We start from the raw sequence: 19,325 nt of genomic DNA, 5'->3' as shown, positions 1-19,325 counted from the left end.
AACCATAATATGTCTTGGTATACATCTTCCAATAGGATATCTTCCTTATGGTTGTATCCTCTCTTTGGACTACCATGTGTTGTATACCAACTGTGGTCTACTACCACCCATTATCTTAAGCTTCAATGGTGTTCTATTTATTTGGAATGAAGCAAGATAACTAATTAACTTCACTTAAGAAAGATAGATAAGAAAGATTGACTCAAGTGTGTCGAGGATTATTCTCAAGTGAATACCCATCTCAAGTCAAAAGAATAGTTGGTTTAACATAGTTGGCTTAACTAAGATACTTCCTATAGACACTACCAAACCTATAGGTCTCCTTTAAAGGGTTTTAATCCTAGGGTCAAGGCATTTGCTCCGATACCGGCCTATGATGACCCAAGCGTACCACCTTGCATGGTGTAGTACACAAGTCGTTGACATAACACAAGTGAAACACCGTTCCACCCATATTACATCTCTCGCAGTGGTACAACGAAACATATGCGAGTCCAAGGTATGTCTATAGAAGTACACACGAGCTGTTTACATAAGATCAACACAACCTCCTACTTTACGAGTGAGGTAAAACTTCAAATAAAGCTCCAGAAGAACGACTCGTAGTCTATCTTATTGCTAACTCAAGTTCAAGAGCTACTTGGCTTGCTATAGAAATCTAGCTACTTAGGTGCTAGGATTAGGGAAAGATTCCCTTCTATTACTAGTCTAGGTTTCCATTATAATCGATGCAGGAGTTGACTCCATTGACTTCGTTGATTGGATTATTCATCTTGTTGCAGTTGACTCCTTTGTCTTCGAGTTCCACGGTAGTTTCTCCTTCGGTGCATTGCTCTAAGAAGGGGGTTCAAACGAGATAGAATGAGTACGAGCGTACTCAGCAAGTTCATATTAGGAAATATGTGTATCATGCACTAGCTACAGCCATAGACCGAGAAAGTCATAGGCGAATGCAAGTTTTCATAATCATTTCTTCAAAAGGTTTATTTTATTCTCGAAAACTATGCCCGTCGGTCTTCACGGAGTTGACCAGAACTTCGTGGAGTTCCTTTCTGCCGCGTTCGCAGCTTCCCTTCCGGAACGAGGAGTGACAATCACAATTCGGTATCCTCTGCGAGAGGTGCGTTACTTTTCCCATAAGAGACCTTATCCTTGTTGCCAACCGGGCTCGAGATTCCGTCCACACTTCCTTTGGTGTGAGGCCAGGTGTAAGATCCAAGCCCACACCGCCTTCTCCGCGACCGCAAACCCACCCTTTTGTCCGACCCTACACCTCCGGTAGACTTCCCCGATAATACGGCTTTACTCATGGTGTACTCCGGACAATCCCTCATAGATCGAAGAGATTAACATCACTAATGGATGGGGATTTAAAAGGATTTCCCAACCTATTGCGGCAGTGCCTCCAAGCACCCCACCGTCTCTCCGATCCGTTGGCGTGCGAAGGGAAAAGATACGACTGACTTCCCGCAGCCATTATAGATCTTATGGTCAACGCGATATGTACGGCGCTAGAATCAACTGGACGGCATTGGTAATTAATCCTAGGGTGATATAACCCATTGCAATGGAACCTCCACCATATCAACACATACCATGGTTCCATTGCCCACCACATAGTCATATTCATAATTGTAAAATAATATTTGCTTTTCAATGCATGAGTGATAAGTATAGTACTTTGCATATAGTTTGATAAAAATAATCAAATAACATGAGCAAGCGATGAACTTGCCTTTCTTGACTGCAAGATTATGCGAGCAAAAGCTTCGATACGTGATAACTCCAATTTCTGAAATACCATCATCGTCCGGTAAGGACAATGTTTAAAGAACTGGCAAAGATGCTATAATGCATAGTATGAGATGCAATCGTCCCGAGCGTAACCTAACCTCGATGATTCAGGATGTATGAGTTGTAAAGATTTCTTTAGGGTTGGTTGCACTTTTAGAATGGTTCTCAAACAAGGTTCTTATTAAGGTTTGGTTATTTTAGCATCATAACCAAGTGATATAAGGCATCATAACAATCATACACATAAGAATAGTGATGGAATAGTATGTAAAGAACAGCTTGTCAATTTTAAGTTCTACGGAACATGGTTGATGATTACTTATACTATACTTCAAAAGAATAAGTTTTGAAGAACATGTTGTTTAAGAAATATTTAGTATTTCAAAGAAGGATTAGGGCTTCTAAGGTTTGATTGATATTTGTACTTCAAAAGAATAACTTTTGAAGAACAGGTTAAAATAAGAATATGAACTACTATATATAGGTGCTATGGCTTCTAGGGTTTACTATTGGATTCATTTAGTTTTCTAATAGGGACTAGTTGGTTCTTAATTTGGAATGGGTTTCTATATAGCAAGTATTGGTAGGTTTATTACTATGGTTGATTATGGTATCATACCAAAGAATGATGGTCAAGGTTTTGCTATTAGTTAGGGTTTACTATGGCTTCACATTTGCTTCACTAAGTAATCTCTAATGGTTTCTAAGCTAAGTGGCTTATCATTTCCTAAGTAGGGTTTAGTTGGATAGGAACATGTGATGTGATTTGCTACACAAAGTTGATACTAGGGTTTATCATTATGGTTCTACTAGGGTTTAATGATTGAGGTTGATCTTAATGGTATGGTATATAGGATAGTGGTCAATGGTACTAATTCAATTAACAAGTTAGGGTTTATACCTAGGTGATACCAGTGGATCATATAGGTTTTAATTAAGAATAGGAACATGAAATGATAATCTCATGTGACTTGGTTTTATGCTAGTGGATTCTAAGCATGTATTCAATTGTTGCTAATTAGGGTTCTATATGTCAAGTAAATCTCCCATGATCATATGTGACACATATCTAGGGTTTTAGAGTTGGTTCTAAGGTGGAATGATTACATGAAATAATGGAATTCAGGTATTACTCAATTTGAAACTAGGGTTTCTAAATTATGGTACAACTCCTAAAATGATAATTGGTAATAGAGTTGTGGTTACTAATTACTTTGAGTCAAATTAATAATGGTTTAACATTTTATTAATCTCCACAAGATTTAATAATTAGGGTAATTCTTATTTAGGTTTAATTTAGAATCAGTGGTTTAATAATTGTTATTAGGGTTTAAAATAATTAACTTGTTAACTAAAGATGTTTAAGTAAATAAGTTTTGATTTACCAAAATAATATTGGCTTATAATATTTTCTTGAGTTATTACTATTTAAAGAAAATGGAAAATAGTAATTTGCAATTAGGGTTTATGAATTACCACTAATAATTAGGTTAATGCAAATATGGTAAATAAAATTAATCTTAACATTTTACTTAGTTACTGAATAGTTAACATTTAATTTTTAAACTTCACTAATTATTGAATTCAATTTGTTTTTTAAATAATTGAAAAGGCCTAATTAACAAAATTAAAAATAAGTGAATTTTTATTTTGACACACATTTTTGTTTTATATTTTATTTGAATAGAGTTTATTTTTGTGAGCATTTTGATATATTATTTATATTTTTCTGTGTTGAAATGAATTTTGTATGATTTTACAAAGTTTCAGTATTTACCTGGAATTTGAAATAAAACGAAAACACTAAATGTACCGGTGGGTTATCTAGCTCCGAGAGACGGACGAGTGGGACCAAGTCCAGCGTGGCAGCCACGTGAGCAAGACCGAGTCAAAATGTTTGACCGACCCGGGGCTCAACTCCGGCGAGCCGACTCCGACGACGGCGGCACTAGGGGTTCCCGCGGACGTGCGACTAAGCCTAATCGACGCAAAGCACTAAACGCCGAACCGAACGGTGGTGGTGCCTCCGCCAAATTGTCACCGGAGTTGCTCCGGCGAGCACCATCTGCGGCGGCGCACGTCGGCCAAATATCAAATCGGGGCTACGGTTGATGATTAAGCGAGCGAGATGGTCCCTGAGATGCGCAAGAGTCACCTGAATATGTCGGTGGGCTCGGTGAGGCTTGAGGTGACCGGAGACGAGCTCACCGTCGCGGATTCCGGCGATCCGCTGCAAGGGGAAAATCTGAAATTGGCGTTGTACCGGGCCCTCCTTGATGCTCTGCTCCTCCAGATGACTATACTCGATCAGGCGCTTCGATTGAGCTACGCCATGAACTCCGGGATGCTCTCAATCGACGGCGCCATGGAGGTCGCCGGTGACAGAGACTTGCAGCTAGAGGAAGAATTAGGAAACGAGGGAGGATAAGGATTGGCTATGATGAACAAGGGCTTCACGGAGCTTCTGCTCGAGTTTTTATAGGTCGGGGGAAGCACTGTGGCTACGACACGGCGACGGCGAGGGTCGGGAGGTGGCGGTCTCTGGAAAGTTTGTCTGGCGAAGATCTTTTCTCCCCTTGGATAGACTCGGACGCGAAACAATTAGGGCAAGGCTCTGGAACCTTCTGCTGCGTCCGGGCATCCCTATCGTCGACGAGAACGGCGTCTACTGGCGCTGCCGCGGTGTCGAGCTCGGAGAGGTAGACGACGACGACGTCTCTCCTTAGCACGAACTTTAAAGACACCGAAACGGTATCTGGACCGGTTCTCGTGCGAGGATGGGCCGATGGTGGGCTGTCTGCGTTGGGCTGCGTGGTCCGGGTAAGCCGGGTAAGTCTTCTCCCCTCCTTTTCTCTTTTTATTTTCTGTTTTAAACTTGTTATTAAATTCCAATTTGATTTCTGTTTATTTTTGCGCATTCTAAAAGATTAAAAATAAATATCACTTCATAAAAATACTTATCGCTTAGTTCTATTGTTTAAACAACTATTTGATGGGTGATTAATTGGTGTTCTTGTGAAGTGCATTTTAAATTGAAAATGGATATGGTATATGTCTTTATCTCAATTGCCTTTTAATTTAGGAACCAGATATATTTAAATGGTTTGGATTTTACAATAGGTGCATGGTAAGCATATTACTAAATTTTACTAGGGTTCTTGACAATATGGATGGTTCACATATAGTTCTCCTTATGGCTAGAGTTTAAATTAAATGGTGTTGAGAATAAAATGAATCATGATTTTATGTGGAGAATTGCTTCTAAGGGTTTTAAGAAAATGGTTGGCTTCACTCTATGTGAAATAATCTTGCTTAGCACTTCTAGCTTGGTTTACTTGAAATAGATCCTAAGCTCATTATGGCTAATTCACTTGCTAAGGTGATGGTACTTTATAAATGCTATTCATTTGGTTCACTTAGGCAAAGTATTTGAGTAACCAAGTAAGATAGGGTATTGGTTTAATTCTACTCGCCAAATGGCATTTGGTCCTAAGTATAGATAGCTTGGTTTATATTTGTGATCCATGATACACAAGTGGGGACATAATATTTTATGTGGGATGGATCCTATATGAAAGGGTTAGAGTTTTAGGAATACTTTACTAATTGAAGTATTGAATAGGCATGAGGCATGGCAGTGGTTTAATTACTAGTGATATACTTATTATTTTGTGTGATAGATGAGATCTAGTAATCATATGGTTTAACTTATTATCTAGGTCTACAAGATATGATCATGCATTAGACAAGATCCACTCATTCCTCACTAATCTCTCTTTAATATTCCTCTCATTACACTCATCCTAGATTCTTAGGGTTTATAATTAATACCAAGTTGTGATGATTATAGAATTGGTTTGCTAAGGTATTGTTCTTGAAATAGGGTTCTCACCTCCAAGATTAAATATTGACTTGAACCACTAGGATTAGTACTTCTTTAATATTCTTGTATGAACATGGTTATGGTTAATATTCTATCTTCTCTCACTTCTCAATATCTTGGAATAGCCTAAGGTCCTACTTAAGAGATAATGATAGGATCCTCTAAATATATGGTTTGCCTAGGAATTCTACCTTGGTATCTTCTCGTAGCTTGTTCTTCAGGAAATCTGATAAACCTCGCATCTTGTGGTATGCCTCCACCTCCAAGCTTCTTCATCTTGATCCTAGCTAATTCACATGGAGTGGCTCTATGTGTTTTCTTCCTTGTATCATGCTACAAGGTGAGCAAATGGATGAAGGGTGTGGCTCTATTTATAGGCTTGGGCAAGCTCTAGTATCATGACACATAGGTGGTGACTCTTGTGTTGGTTTGATGAGTAAGGTGCTTGGTTGTCATGCTCTCATCCATAGCAATCCTTGGAGCATGAGGTGGCAAAGCTTGGGATGCAAGGCATGTAGATATTTTCATCCTATGTGGCAAGATCATTATCCTCTCATATGATTTATTTTTGGATAGCCAAGTGGCATTTGCTACTAAATATCTTGTGGATGGTTTTATTATTGTTGATGAGTCACTATATCACATTTGATTGGATTTATATTATAATATTGGTCAAAAGGTCAAGGTTGAAGGTTATTCCTCAAATTTGGATAGTTGGTTTTGATTTCACCAAGGCATGATCATATGAGTTTCAAAGTACTCATAGTTAATTTTATTCAAATAGTTTGAACTATAATTCGTAATGTAAATGGATTTAGTTTTATGATATTCCATATACTTAATAAGTTATGATTTAAATAAGAATGTGTGGCTTTTATGCACTTTAGACCCCGTGGTTTACCTTATTTATAAGTGAATTAAATTACACACAAAGGTAGTTGCTAACTTTTAAGTGTTGTGTAATAGTTCTAGTTCCTTTTTGATCCAACCTATGGATCAAATTATGTCTACCCAAAATAAGGTTTTAGCAAAGATCACAGTGAAGTTTATAGCGCTTGACCTGATGATCTACTTCAATTCCAGCAAGTCAAGTGAAACTTCAATTCATCGTGGTAAGTTTTATTTGAAAGCGCGAAAATTCCCTGGATTTTCTATGCATGAATGCAATGCACACTTTGGTGTTCTCTCATTTTGTAGCCTCTAAACCTGGGATATTACACCCATGGGTGTCTCTCCCGCAGCCTCATGCATCTCCGCTTCCTCGTTCTCATCCTCCTCCGACGCCGAGAGGGAGCCGCCCTGCGTATTCCGGCCACGAGCCCTTCTTGGATAGGTTACTCCCGTACTGATCGACCCCCCCCCCCCTAGCCCACCAGACGCCTCGACCTCGCAGTCGACACCTGGCCCCGGCTGGCGTGGGGGGATCCTCCAGCATTCATGGCCATGGGAGTAGGCGCAGCATCCGCCGGCGCCGAGGCAGCAAACCGTCCCCCTGGCACTGCCCCATCGGACGTCGCCACTGCCCTGTCTCCCGATCGTTCCACTCCCCATCGGACGGAGTGAGGTCATCCACGTCATCGTTGTCCTCGTCCTCGCCGGGCAAGTGCGGCGCCGTGGGAGGCGGTTCTCGACGGTCCAGCCCCTGCTTCAAGCGCCACGCCAATGTTGTAGCCCCACTTGTTGTGAAACAGGTGGACGGTGCCCTTGAGCTTGGAGGGGTTGCGGCAAGCTAGCAGCATGCACACCGGCTAGGGCCGCCGGAGGGACTCCTCGTCAACGCAGATCGGCCACCCCAACATCCCCATACCTGCCAGCAGCCTGCTGGCCTTCTTCATCCGCTTCGGCACCCCGGAGAGGCGAACCCACACCTCCTCGGAGTTGCTCAGCCGGCGCAGGGTCCGCGTCGGCGAGACGGATATCCGCCACCGTACCTCTGAGAGGCCAAGCAAAGTCTGGACTTGCCAGTCCCAATCGGCTTCGACCAAGTGGTGGAGCTCCCTTTGATGGAGAGGTGGAGGGCTTTAATCTCCTTTTCGGAAAAAAAAAATGTGTCTTTGGTAATACTTTACCCCAAAATAAAAATTTCCTTTGACTCGTCCTTCTTGATTTATTTTTTCTGTTCTCTTAACGCTGTGGAACAATCTTATACAGGATGATCGTGAAAGAGACCGGAGCTAGAGAAGAAGATATCGGCCACAGTATGAAATCTTCTAGGCCGACGGCACGGATGGTGAAAGTGACCCCCCAACCCAAAGGAACACACACATCGTAAGCACAAAACAAGCATCGCTTGTTCCATGATATTCTAGGCTTCTAGCTAAGTGCTTGCATAAATCAATCTCGGCAGCTCCGATGCGTACAGGGTACAGCTCGGTGATGAACACATCGAGTCGCTCGTTTCTGCCATTTGCTAGGCCAGAGAAGTCACAACCTGTCCAGAAAGTGTATATTGAACTTCCCTAAGAATAACATGTCGTCTAAACTTGCAAAACTCTCCATCGACAACGACGCCATAAAAGAAAGAGCAAGTTTGGCAGACATCAGTTGAGTTTCCATCGCCGACATACCTCCCCGGCGGGGAGAGGCGGCGATTTTCAGGGCACACGGCGTGATGGCCGGGTGGGTGGTACGGCGTGAAGATGCACATGGAGTGGAAGGAAGACGCCACGAAAACTAAATTAAGAAGGTGAAAAAGGAATCTAAGGTGATATCGTTTTCTAAACCTGCCCCTTGATCAGGCGGCTTTCTGAAGGTCCAACCAGCGAGTTGTATATACACGGCTGCTATCTTTGTCACAATTTTCTACAATTGTTTTCTTTGGCAAAAGGCAGCGTTGTATGGGCAAAGTTTTGGTACCTTTGCCCTTTAGTTGATAACAAGAAGAAGCCATGGCACTTTCATCAACGAACACAACTAGCTTCAGTCGGGCATGTCCGCCCAACAGAAAAAGTTCTCCCAAACTTCAAAGGTATAAACTCTTACCAAAACATTTATGCACAAAAAGTTCAACCAAAGAAGTTCTCCCAAACTTCAAAGGAATTAATGAACTCCTACCCAAAAGTGTATGCACATGTATATGATTTGCATAAAATTTTGCATGGTAACTTGTCCATTCATATGACTATAATTTTTTTAAAAAATTATAAGGCAGGTCCAAACCTTCGAAGGGGTGAATATGAGCAAGAACGATCTGACGTGTATGTGGAGCTTACGCATGCAGACAGTATATATACCCTCGAGAGATATGCAAAGGTGTTGACTACAAAATCACCACTAGCAGTAGCCGTAGCACTTTCGGAATTGCCAACCTGAAGTCACCATGGCTATTAGCCGTTTGACCTCTTGGATTAGCGGAGAGCCGCCTGTTGCCCCTCAGGGTTCAAAACCCACCAGGGGTCAATCTTTTCCTGAAAGCCCAGTGACCTTCAGCCATGTGCCACTCAGAGGATTCATTGGCTCGCCAGAAAAATTGGGGACAGTTCGGCGAATATGCTCCTGCCAAGCACCAACTACCTCTACGTCACTTTTTCTTCTTCAAATTTCCCTCTACAAGAATGTTGAAACATATTGGGGTTTTCCGCAAACTGGAGATGGCTTAAAGAATGGATCATGGAGGAAACAAATCATGTACGGAAGCTTTTGGATCGGGCCCTTTTGGATCATATATACCTCCGGTATTATTTAATTAGGCTGCTAAGGGATGTATCTATACATAATAATAAAGGAGCTAAGGTTTCTGCTAAAAAGTTTCGTCAACGCTTTTTCTTAGACCGTTTTGCCCTCCCACCAAATCGCATAATACTGGGATTGCCATTGTACCGGTTCGTCTCTTATGTTGCGCTCGCGTGTGGTCTGGAACACCCCCGAAAGATCCCCTCTACCAACCGCCCGTTGCGCAAGATCTCGAGCAAATGATCCCGACCGGCCGGGCACGACCGATCTGCGCGAGGTTGGGCCAAAACTCCCGGCGGCAGGGACGACACGAGGGAGTGGGCGAGCTCCATCCGGTTGTAGGCGCGACGCAGGGAGCGGCCGGCGCTCACGACCACCGGAGGTGTGCCGGCTTTGCCTGCGCGCATGGCCAGCACCCTGCCTGCTCCGGGCGTCGCCGCGTCGGTCGCGATGGAGCTGCAGTACCTTCAGCTGCTTGCCCCCGCCGCCCAAGCTTGCTATTAGGGAAGTCCCACCATGCCGATGCGGCGACGCAGATGGAAGAAACGTGAAAATCAATCAAGTCAGTGCGTTGATTCCGCCGGCTCCCCAAAGCGCGACCCAGTGCGCCGCCTGCCATGCCCGACTTTCCCCTGAGGCCTCCCACGACCGGTTCAGAGTGCCCTGCGGACGCCAAGGCTGTCCCGCCGGTACGGGGAGGCCTACAGTGGTCGCAACCTGCCAACTGCCCAGTACGAGCCGGTGAGTCTCCGCCGCCATTTTTCTGGTGCCATACACGAAGCGCTGCCAACTCCCCGATGAGTATCTCCCGTATCTCTCTTTACCTAGCCATCTCTCTGCTAGCTGATGCCATTGCAGGGGCGGTGTACAGCGAGGTGCAGGGAGCTGCAGCGCATGGTCGCGCTGGTGGCAGCAGTATGTCTTCTACACGTTTGTTAAAATGTCTGAGAGCTAAAAATTTGTTTGTTTCAAGCTCGTTTTGCGAATAAAAAGTGCGTACTAATTTTTTAGTGGTGTTTTCATCGATGTAAACATGCTTGTGTGTTACTTACAGATAATTGTAATGCTATCTAAAAGTACACATTCTATATCGAGGAGCTACATATATTCACTGTATGATGTACATATCCATATTATATATCGTGGAACTACACATATTTAGTGTAGGACTTACACATCCGTTAGGGAAAATTTGCCGGGATATAAAATATTCAACATCATAGTGTAGATCTCGGTATTGGGAAGGTTTCGAAATCGTAGCGAAGAGGTAAAAATGACACCGGGGAGTGCACATCATGGTGGATGGTCCACTAATTCTGTCATTGAGAAGTACACATATAGGGAGGATGTCCAGAAGAATGATTAAAACATTTATCAAGAAGTACACATAAATGATATAGATAAGCTGTAGCTTTAGTACCGCCTTCGAAGCGCAAACAAAAATCGTCTGCAAGAATTATACAAAACAACGACAAGATTACAAAGGTTTAATTTCGGGAAGTGGAAAAACATTCGCCGCCGCTCGCCTTAGCTCAAGCGTCGTACGTTTTGTGCATTGTATATGAGATACTTTTTTTGCATTTTTATACGCATATGTACATAAAATTTTGATAGTTTTCTATGACAATGCCAATGACATGTTAATCATGTAGGTCATCACTAAATAAGAGAAAGCGTGGCCACTGTTCTCTATGGTGGCACAACGGAGAAGTGTCACCACGGATGATTCATTGAAATGTTTTACTTTTTATTTTTCCGATGCAACGCACGGGCACTTTTGCTAGTATTTTTCTTATATCGTGTACGATGGTGTACATCCCATGACAATGTAGCTAGTGATATTATGCCGTGAGTGGACACAACGATCTGTGCCTTCTAAAGGAGGAAAATTAATATTATGTACTTATAGGGTAATTGAATTTCCCATAGTTTCATGCCATAAATTATCTTTAAATAAGTAGCTTTACATTCTCTCATCATGGTTATACTAGAAGGATACCCCGCGCGTTGCAGCGGGAATCTTCTAAGAAATTATATTATCTAAATGAAATGGTATAATACATATGTAATATGAATTGTCTGTAGAAGTATGCAATATTCAATTGGCCAAAATAGTTGAGATGCTAAATTTAATTCACATTATTTTTATATTTGATGGCTATAAATTAGCTATGTGGACATTTTATCAAAAAATGGTGACATAGATAGCTTGCATGCAAGGATACATCAATAATGAATGTTAGTGGGGATGACATGGATATTTGATTGGCTAATGGAATAGATGATGTAGATGGCTTGCATGTAGAGATAGACTAACATTAATTGCAGTTAGTGGGGTTTTGCTTTATAAAAAATATAGATTTGCACATTCATCCGCCTTCGAATTACGCAAATTATAAGTTCACCCGATAGAGAAAACTCAAAAGCATATTTGTCAATTATATCCTAGCTGGTGGTAGTGCATCATCTACTTTAGTAACAAAATCGTTAATCATGTGTATTTTGGTGTTCAATTTTAGATTCCACTTAGACTTGCTTTCAACAAAGTTATGCATGAATATTTGGTCTACTTATTAATGAAATTCCAACTGCTTTTTTGAAATTTCCTTGAGTTATGTAAACTTAGTGGTTTGTGTGACCTAGGTTTCAGCGAGATAGAAATAACCTCTCGCACCCAATGTTTATATGCAAGGTGGTTATAATCGATCATATAAAGGTACTAGTAAAGCATAGAAGGACAAAATAACAGATCGACCATACTATACACATAACTTGCAAAATGCAATATGACATATATTGATATGCAGTTCAACAACCACTACAAAACTACAATCGACAAAATAGGTGTATTTTGTTATGCCTAGCCTTTGCATCGATTAGTGCACACACAATCATCTTTACCGTATAAATTACTAATCGACACAAGAGAAAAAATAAATTAAAATAAAATTGCCGACGAAAGCATACAAGTTTTTTTTAGAAATGAAACATGCAACATTACACGATACAATTCATTCAACACAAATCATATTGCTATTCCGTTGTCCAAATTGTAACCTGGGAACCCCTTTCTCCCCTTTCCCCTCCGCCCTGCCCCCACCTGCTCTCCCCAGATCTAGGGCCGGCTGGCCCCTCCCCTCTCCTCTCCGGCGGCGGCCGGCGATGAGTAGGGCGAGGGTCCCCTCCCTGTATAGCAGTAGAATAGGATTAGCTTTATGCTGTGTTGTCGGCTCTATGCCGTTAGTTTGGAGTAGTTCGCCGGAGCCTGGTCACGTCCGGCGGTTTCCGGTGGTCTTCCTCTTCTTCGTGGTGCTCCAGTGGTTGGAGACGGAGGCGGAGAGGGGCTGCACCGCCGGCATCTCCATGAATAAGGCTGCTGGTGCTGCAGGTCGCCTGGTTGTGGATTCCCTTCTTCTTCTCTTCAACCACCGAGGTGATGGCGAAGCGGAGAGGGAGCGACAAGCTCCTGGTCGACTTGCACATCGAGGTTCGTATGCTGCTTTCTTCAGGAGTTCCTCAGCGGGGGACGTGCGACGGCGGTGGCCGTCTTGCCTTCGCTTCTTATGGCCGGTTGGCGGCCCTCCTCAGCCACGACCTGGTGGCCGCTCAACCTCCAGTGCCGCAGCCACTTCGGAGGATGATCAACTCCGGCCGAAGATTCCACAGAGGTGCTGCATCAAGTGGTTCGTCCCCGGTGTCGGCATCGCTGCTCCGGCTGCCGAGTTTTCCATGGTGGTGCGGTGGAGAAGGATCCTAGGGACCCGATTGCGTTTTCTGTTTTCTCTGCAGGGTCCTTGCTGCAAATATGAAGGTCTTGTTTGTATTTTTATTTTCTTTCTGGACCTTTCTGTAACTTGTAATCCCACCGCTGGTATATAAAGCAGCATCTAGCTCTTGTTCAAAAAAAAAAAAAAAAAAAAAAAAAAAAAAGTCAGAGCTACCATCTACAGGTGGCTTCACCTAGAGTCCTAGAGCACCATATGGCACACGTTACTATACATGTTAGTCCAAATTACGAGGTGCATACTCTATATCCAAGCTACACTTCACCTCATGAGCTTTTACTTCAGGTAAAGCGCATTTTCAACGGGTGATATATCATAGAGCACCAAAAACTAGTGCCCTAAAAGTTTTAGGGCATGAGAGGGAAGGTTTTAGGCACCATTTTTTTTACTGTAACATGCCCTAAAACTTTGGAAAGCAATTGAAAACATGATATCTGAAGATGGCGAGGGAGGGAAGCGCACCTAACGGTCGTCGATCGAGCGCTGAACTCGATTTTGGCCGATGAAGTTCGCCGGAGGCCAAGGAAAGGAGACAAGGGCGGGGATGGGGCCAGATGGTAGCCGAGTGATGCAACCAAATCTAGTAGCTAGCAATGTGCTGACTGATAGTCGAGAGCTCGACAAAGATTAGTGGCTCGCTCGACGATCGCATGAGGGTAGCGGCGACCGTCGGTGGGCTGCGGCGGTGCGCCAATGTCCATCCTAGGAAGTGATGGCGTGAGGAATGGTCAGATTTGGGCGGGGCTTCCCGAGATTTAATGACGATGGCGAGGGTTGTGGCAGAGGTCCCGAGCGGAGGGAATGCACGGTAAGGTGACGACGAGGCTAAGGGAACCTGACGGAGTCACGATGGTGGCGTGTGGCAAGAAGAACCGACCGAAATCTACATCAGGCAATAGGGAATTTCACCGTGGTGGTTGGGTTTCCTCTGCAATGTTTGCGGTGCCCCAAATATACATCACTTGCAGCTAATTTTTAGGGCATGCTCTATCCTTTAGTATAATTGCATGAAATAATAGTTTTTTAGGCACTAGCATATTTTGCATCACTTATTGGAGGTGTCGCATCTCCAGTCGTGTTCTCCAAAACGTCCTTTAAAGGCTTTTGAGACGCGCCGAACACTTAACCTCCCCTACCACATGCTTCAAAGTTTAATTATATCCGGGCGAGCTTCAGAATTGTCTGGAGCGTCTAGCCATACACATTTTTCACACTTAACTTTTGTTTGGGGACACAGCTAGGAATGAACGCCCGCAAACACGGTGACATCCCAAAGCAACCAATCTGACGTTTGGACGTCATTTAGAGGACACGACTAAAGATGCTCTAATGTGACATTACATAACTCCAAAAAAAATAAAAGGAAAACTAAACAGGTGTCACATGAAGTACATGCTCTACTTACTGGCTTCCCCCAGCTGTTATTCTAGTTCTAATTCTAGTCCATCAAACTCCAAAACCATGTGCAGCGTCGGTTTCCTACTAGGAGAAGAAGGTGCCTCCTAGGACTAGCATAAAGACATTTGCAGGATGCCCCCTCACGTTTATCAAACCTAACAAAGAGCCACACGGCACCTACCTCCCTCCGTCCCTCCCAGCCGCCACCTTCCCCTTTATACACCTCGCAAGAACTGAACCCCTTTCTCCCCCGTCCTCCGCCCTCCTCCCTTCTTCCTTGTGATCTCCGGGTTCCCGTCTCAGATTCCCAGGTTTGATCCCTGATCCCCCAGCTATACCCGCACACCCTCCATATATTCCTGGCTCTGCCGGCCTCGGATCCGCCGTCGTCGCAGAGGCGCCCGCCTTCACCAGTTCTTGCCGCGATTTGGGAACAACGGGGCTGCTTTCTTGATCCCACCAAGTTTTCCTTGGGGTGATTGGCGGCAGGAAAAGGTGAGATCTCGCAGAGGTTATTTTTTCTTCTGATCCTGTAAACAGAATTTAGTCTCCCACGCCGATGCATGATCCGTCACCGTCTCTTTGGAGCCGCCGCCGTATCACCCGCCTCTGTCACCCAGCTATCAACCGTCATCATCGGCCGGCGCCTCGCGGCCTCGCCCCTGCACCACCCCACCGCAAACTTGTCGCTTCCCGTACCACCTCCCTCTCCTGCAGCCGTCGGCTTTGTCTGTTCAATATTTTTCTAGGACTACTGAATTCTGATCCAAAATTAGTCTTTTTTGTTGTGTGTGCCCCGGGTCGACGAAAAATGGATCCTCTGCATGCGAATTCTGCCTGGTTAAACCACGCGAGTCGGAGCGTGCGCCCTTCCCTTTACGTGTAGATCACCGGGCGAAAGCGATGTCCATATGCAGAATTTGTCCTCATCCACACCTTCAGAGTCTGAGAGCGTTTTAGCCTTTGTGAATTTTTCAGTGACCGAGGTGATATAGCTCTGCCGTGCACGAATTGCTTACCAGTACTTTATTACTTATTACTAGTTTAACAAGAGAGGGATCATGCATAGTTGATTCATTCATTTGATAATACCAAGGAAAGCTTTGTATCAACAAAAATAAAACAACAACAAAAAATTCGACCAGCTCTTTCTGGGATAGTTTTTTCATGTCATTTTCATGATCAGCTTGAAAAGTCTCGCTCAAAAGGGACATCTGATCTTTCTCAAGCAGCTGCTTGATGAGTTTTTATGTCACTTGCTACCTGGTATCTCTCTAAATGTTTTTTTTTTGTTGTTGATCTGCAGGAGCCATGATACCTGCTGTGAAGCTCTCTCCAGCCTCCGTCGCCTTCTCTGGCACCAATCTACGGTCTAAATCAGCTTTGGTCCCGTCTGTTTCCAGTCTCAAACCGACCAAATCCGCGGCCTGCTCCCTTAGACCACTCTACCTTGCACCGTTAAATGGCCCACACACTTCTGAGCTGAAGCCCCGGAGGCAGCAGCTTGAGTTCCAGTGTGCGGCTTCTGCGGCTGATGACAAGGAGTCCAAGGCTGAGGTGGTGCCGGCCCCCTCAGAAGCAGCGGCAAAGTTGAAGATTTCCATCTATTTTGCGACGTGGTGGGCGCTTAATGTCATCTTTAACATCTATAACAAGAAGGTTCTCAATGCTTTCCCGTATCCCTGGCTCACATCCACACTATCCCTCGCATGCGGCTCAGCGATGATGCTCTTCTCATGGGCCACCCGCCTAGTTGAGGCCCCCAACACTGATGCAGATTTCTGGAAAGCGCTCTTCCCGGTGAGTTGGTCTGTTTCGTGGCAACAATATTAGTATCTGTTATTGTGTCTTGATGGAAAATCATGAATGACTTCTGTTGTTTGCATTGATGAAGGTTGCCGTTGCTCATACAATTGGGCACGTTGCTGCGACAGTGAGCATGTCAAAGGTGGCAGTGTCATTCACACACATTATCAAGAGTGCCGAGCCTGCGTTCAGTGTTCTAGTGTCAAGGTTCATTCTTGGAGAATCGTTTCCGATGCCTGTATACCTTTCTCTTCTCCCAATTATTGGTGGTTGTGGTTTAGCTGCTGCCACGGAGCTGAACTTTAATATGATTGGTAAGTATAATTAGTTAAAAACCTATAATGTGTTCCTTACTTATCCTTTTCCTGTTGTTAGTTCAGAATTTGATGCGCGTATTGCTTGAAACCATTCTACTCACGGTGTTATATAAAAAGGAGTTGTATCCGTGAGTTAACTGAGGTTATCATTCTTAATAGCTTCAATGATCAGTAGTCTGTAATGTTTTTGGACATAAAATACTTTAAAAGACTTGGTAAATGATGATTTGCTCTATCTGTATTTAAGTGGTTTTCAAGAACTATGTGCTTCAGATTTGAAATTTGTGCATATATCAGTAAAAAGTAACATAATAATAGTGGTAAATGATTATTTGCTCTATCTGAATTTGAGCGATTTTCGAGAAGTATATGCTTCAGATTTGTAACTTTTGAAATCAATATACCGTAACATAATGATATATATATATATATATATATATATATATATATATATATATATATGTAATCCTTTGACCTTGTCTAATTTAGGAGAATGGTTACATAAACTGACTAGTATATTCTCCTTCACACCAAGATATGTGCTTAAATCATTTTTCTTGCGAAGATTTGGTTTGTGAACCAGATGAAGTGGGGGTCATAAGAAACTTTGAAATTGCTTTGAGTGGTGTTTCTCTGGTTACACTTTCAAATCTTGCTGTACTCCTTTTGTGATGTTAATAGTTACTATTTTTCCTCCCACCAGGATTTATGGGTGCCATGATATCAAATCTTGCATTTGTTTTCCGCAACATCTTTTCGAAGAGAGGCATGAAGGGGAAGTCTGTCAGTGGCATGAATTACTACGCTTGCCTTTCAATTATGTCCCTGGTCATACTCACACCATTTGCTATTGCTATGGAAGGCCCCCAAATGTGGGCTGCTGGTTGGCAAACGGCCCTTAAAGAAGTTGGCCCCAATGTTCTCTGGTAAACAAAAAATTCAACCATTCTGCAATTTTCCCTCTGCTGTTGTTGAACTCTTTCATTTCTAAAACTAAGGCCTATAGATTTTGTCTTAACTCAATCTTCATCAAGTTTTGACCAAATTTATAGATAAAATTATAAGGTAAACATTTAGAATAACAAATCATATTTCTAGATACATTACGTTCTATATTTTTATTTGCATTTATTTGTTATTGCAAATGTGTATTTATTTGTATAAACTTGGCCCAACTTTACATAGTTAATTATTTACAAAAGGATGTACTTGTACTATATATTGTGATTTGTACTTAAATGACATGGGGAAACTTGAAATGATCTTCGTATTCTCGTCATCTGAAGACATCATTTCAACCTTTTGGACACATTTAACCCACCAGCAGCACTTTTGCTATTATTTTTTTTGTACATATGGGTGTTGCGCTGTCCTTGTTGACAACAGTCTGACATGTTGTGTTGGAGGTTACCAGGTTTTATGCTCATTTGTACTGGACTACTGGAGTATATACCACACCACAAATTTTATTGATAATTTTGTGATGTAAATGTTCAATGATGCAGGTGGATTGCTGCACAGAGCGTTTTCTACCACTTGTATAACCAGGTGTCCTACATGTCTCTGGATCAGATTTCTCCATTGACGTTTAGCATCGGCAACACAATGAAGCGCATATCAGTTATTGTTTCGTCAATCATTATCTTCCGTACACCTGTCCGCCCTGTCAATGCGCTGGGAGCTGCCATTGCTATCTTTGGCACATTCCTGTATTCTCAGGTAATTTTGGTTGCTTTGAGATCTCCTATTCGTTGTAGTTGATGTCTCATTGATAGGAATTAATTTTTGTTTTTGCTGCACTATGGTAAGGTTAGAACCCGTGTATTTAGCATTTAATATTTTCCACTGGTTTAATTTGTGCCCCCCTAGGGCATAGAGGTGCAGAAGTAGATATATCTTAATTTGTCAATATGGTTCTGATCTTTGCTGTTCTGCTGTAAGTATATGTAGGAATTGTTCTGGGTTGTTTTGAGGGGCCATAGATGAACAAAGATGATTAGATTATGAATCAACAGATGCTCAAAATATACGCAAGGGTTGTATGGCATTACTGTAAATATTTACTTGGCATGATGGACAGAACTGGAAAGAAGAAACCATAGACAATATATGTGAAACAAAAACTAGATAAACTTCTGTTGCAATGATAATTATTCCTCGTGGTTTATGCCCAACTTAAGTAGTAGTACTTTTTTGTCGCTGAAGTTGACATTTCCTTCTGCTTTATTCTGATGTAGGCAAAGCAGTGAGGTTTCAACTGTTGAAGGTCAGGGCCATGGAAGAAGAATGTCTCTGCAAAAGAAATAGTAGCAAGCGCTGGGGCCAATTTTGGTTGTGCAAGTGTCTTGTAGATACAGAGTTAGGCTTTCACTTGAGAGGTGTGATAATAATAATGGGCCATGTTGCTGTTTTCTTGTTATTTGTTAGATCGCAAACTGAACTCCAGCGGCCATGATCTGTGGTTGATTGTGTCTTGAATAAAAACTGTCGGAAATTCGTCGACACTTTCGCTCCTTCAACGTAACTGTTGTTCAAGTCCCAGTTTCGATATTTCTGAACAGTTAAAGTACTTGAGATCAGGAAACATGGTGTAAATTCTGATTGGAGGGCTTATCTTGATCTTTGCTTCATGTTTTTGTAAATCTGTCACTTTTGTTGGCCTTTGAATTT

General features: G+C 42.8%; 1 protein-coding gene across 1 annotated transcript; it reads left to right on the top strand.

The window, feature by feature from the left end:
* Positions 1-14,707: 14,707 nt before the first annotated feature.
* LOC124702593 (glucose-6-phosphate/phosphate translocator 2, chloroplastic-like) lies at positions 14,708-19,190 on the top strand. The gene is made up of 6 exons (XM_047235051.1): positions 14,708-15,027; positions 15,839-16,332; positions 16,427-16,652; positions 17,359-17,581; positions 18,161-18,374; positions 18,893-19,190. Exons 2-6 carry the CDS (start codon positions 15,844-15,846, stop codon positions 18,902-18,904), a joined length of 1,164 nt encoding a protein of 387 aa, XP_047091007.1. The 5' UTR covers positions 14,708-15,027; positions 15,839-15,843; the 3' UTR covers positions 18,905-19,190.
* The last annotated feature ends 135 nt before the right edge of the window (positions 19,191-19,325 follow it).

Source organism: Lolium rigidum, chromosome 1 (assembly GCF_022539505.1).
Source record: "Lolium rigidum isolate FL_2022 chromosome 1, APGP_CSIRO_Lrig_0.1, whole genome shotgun sequence".
NCBI lineage: Eukaryota > Viridiplantae > Streptophyta > Magnoliopsida > Poales > Poaceae > Lolium > Lolium rigidum.
This window is presented reverse-complemented; position numbering and strand designations above follow the sequence as displayed.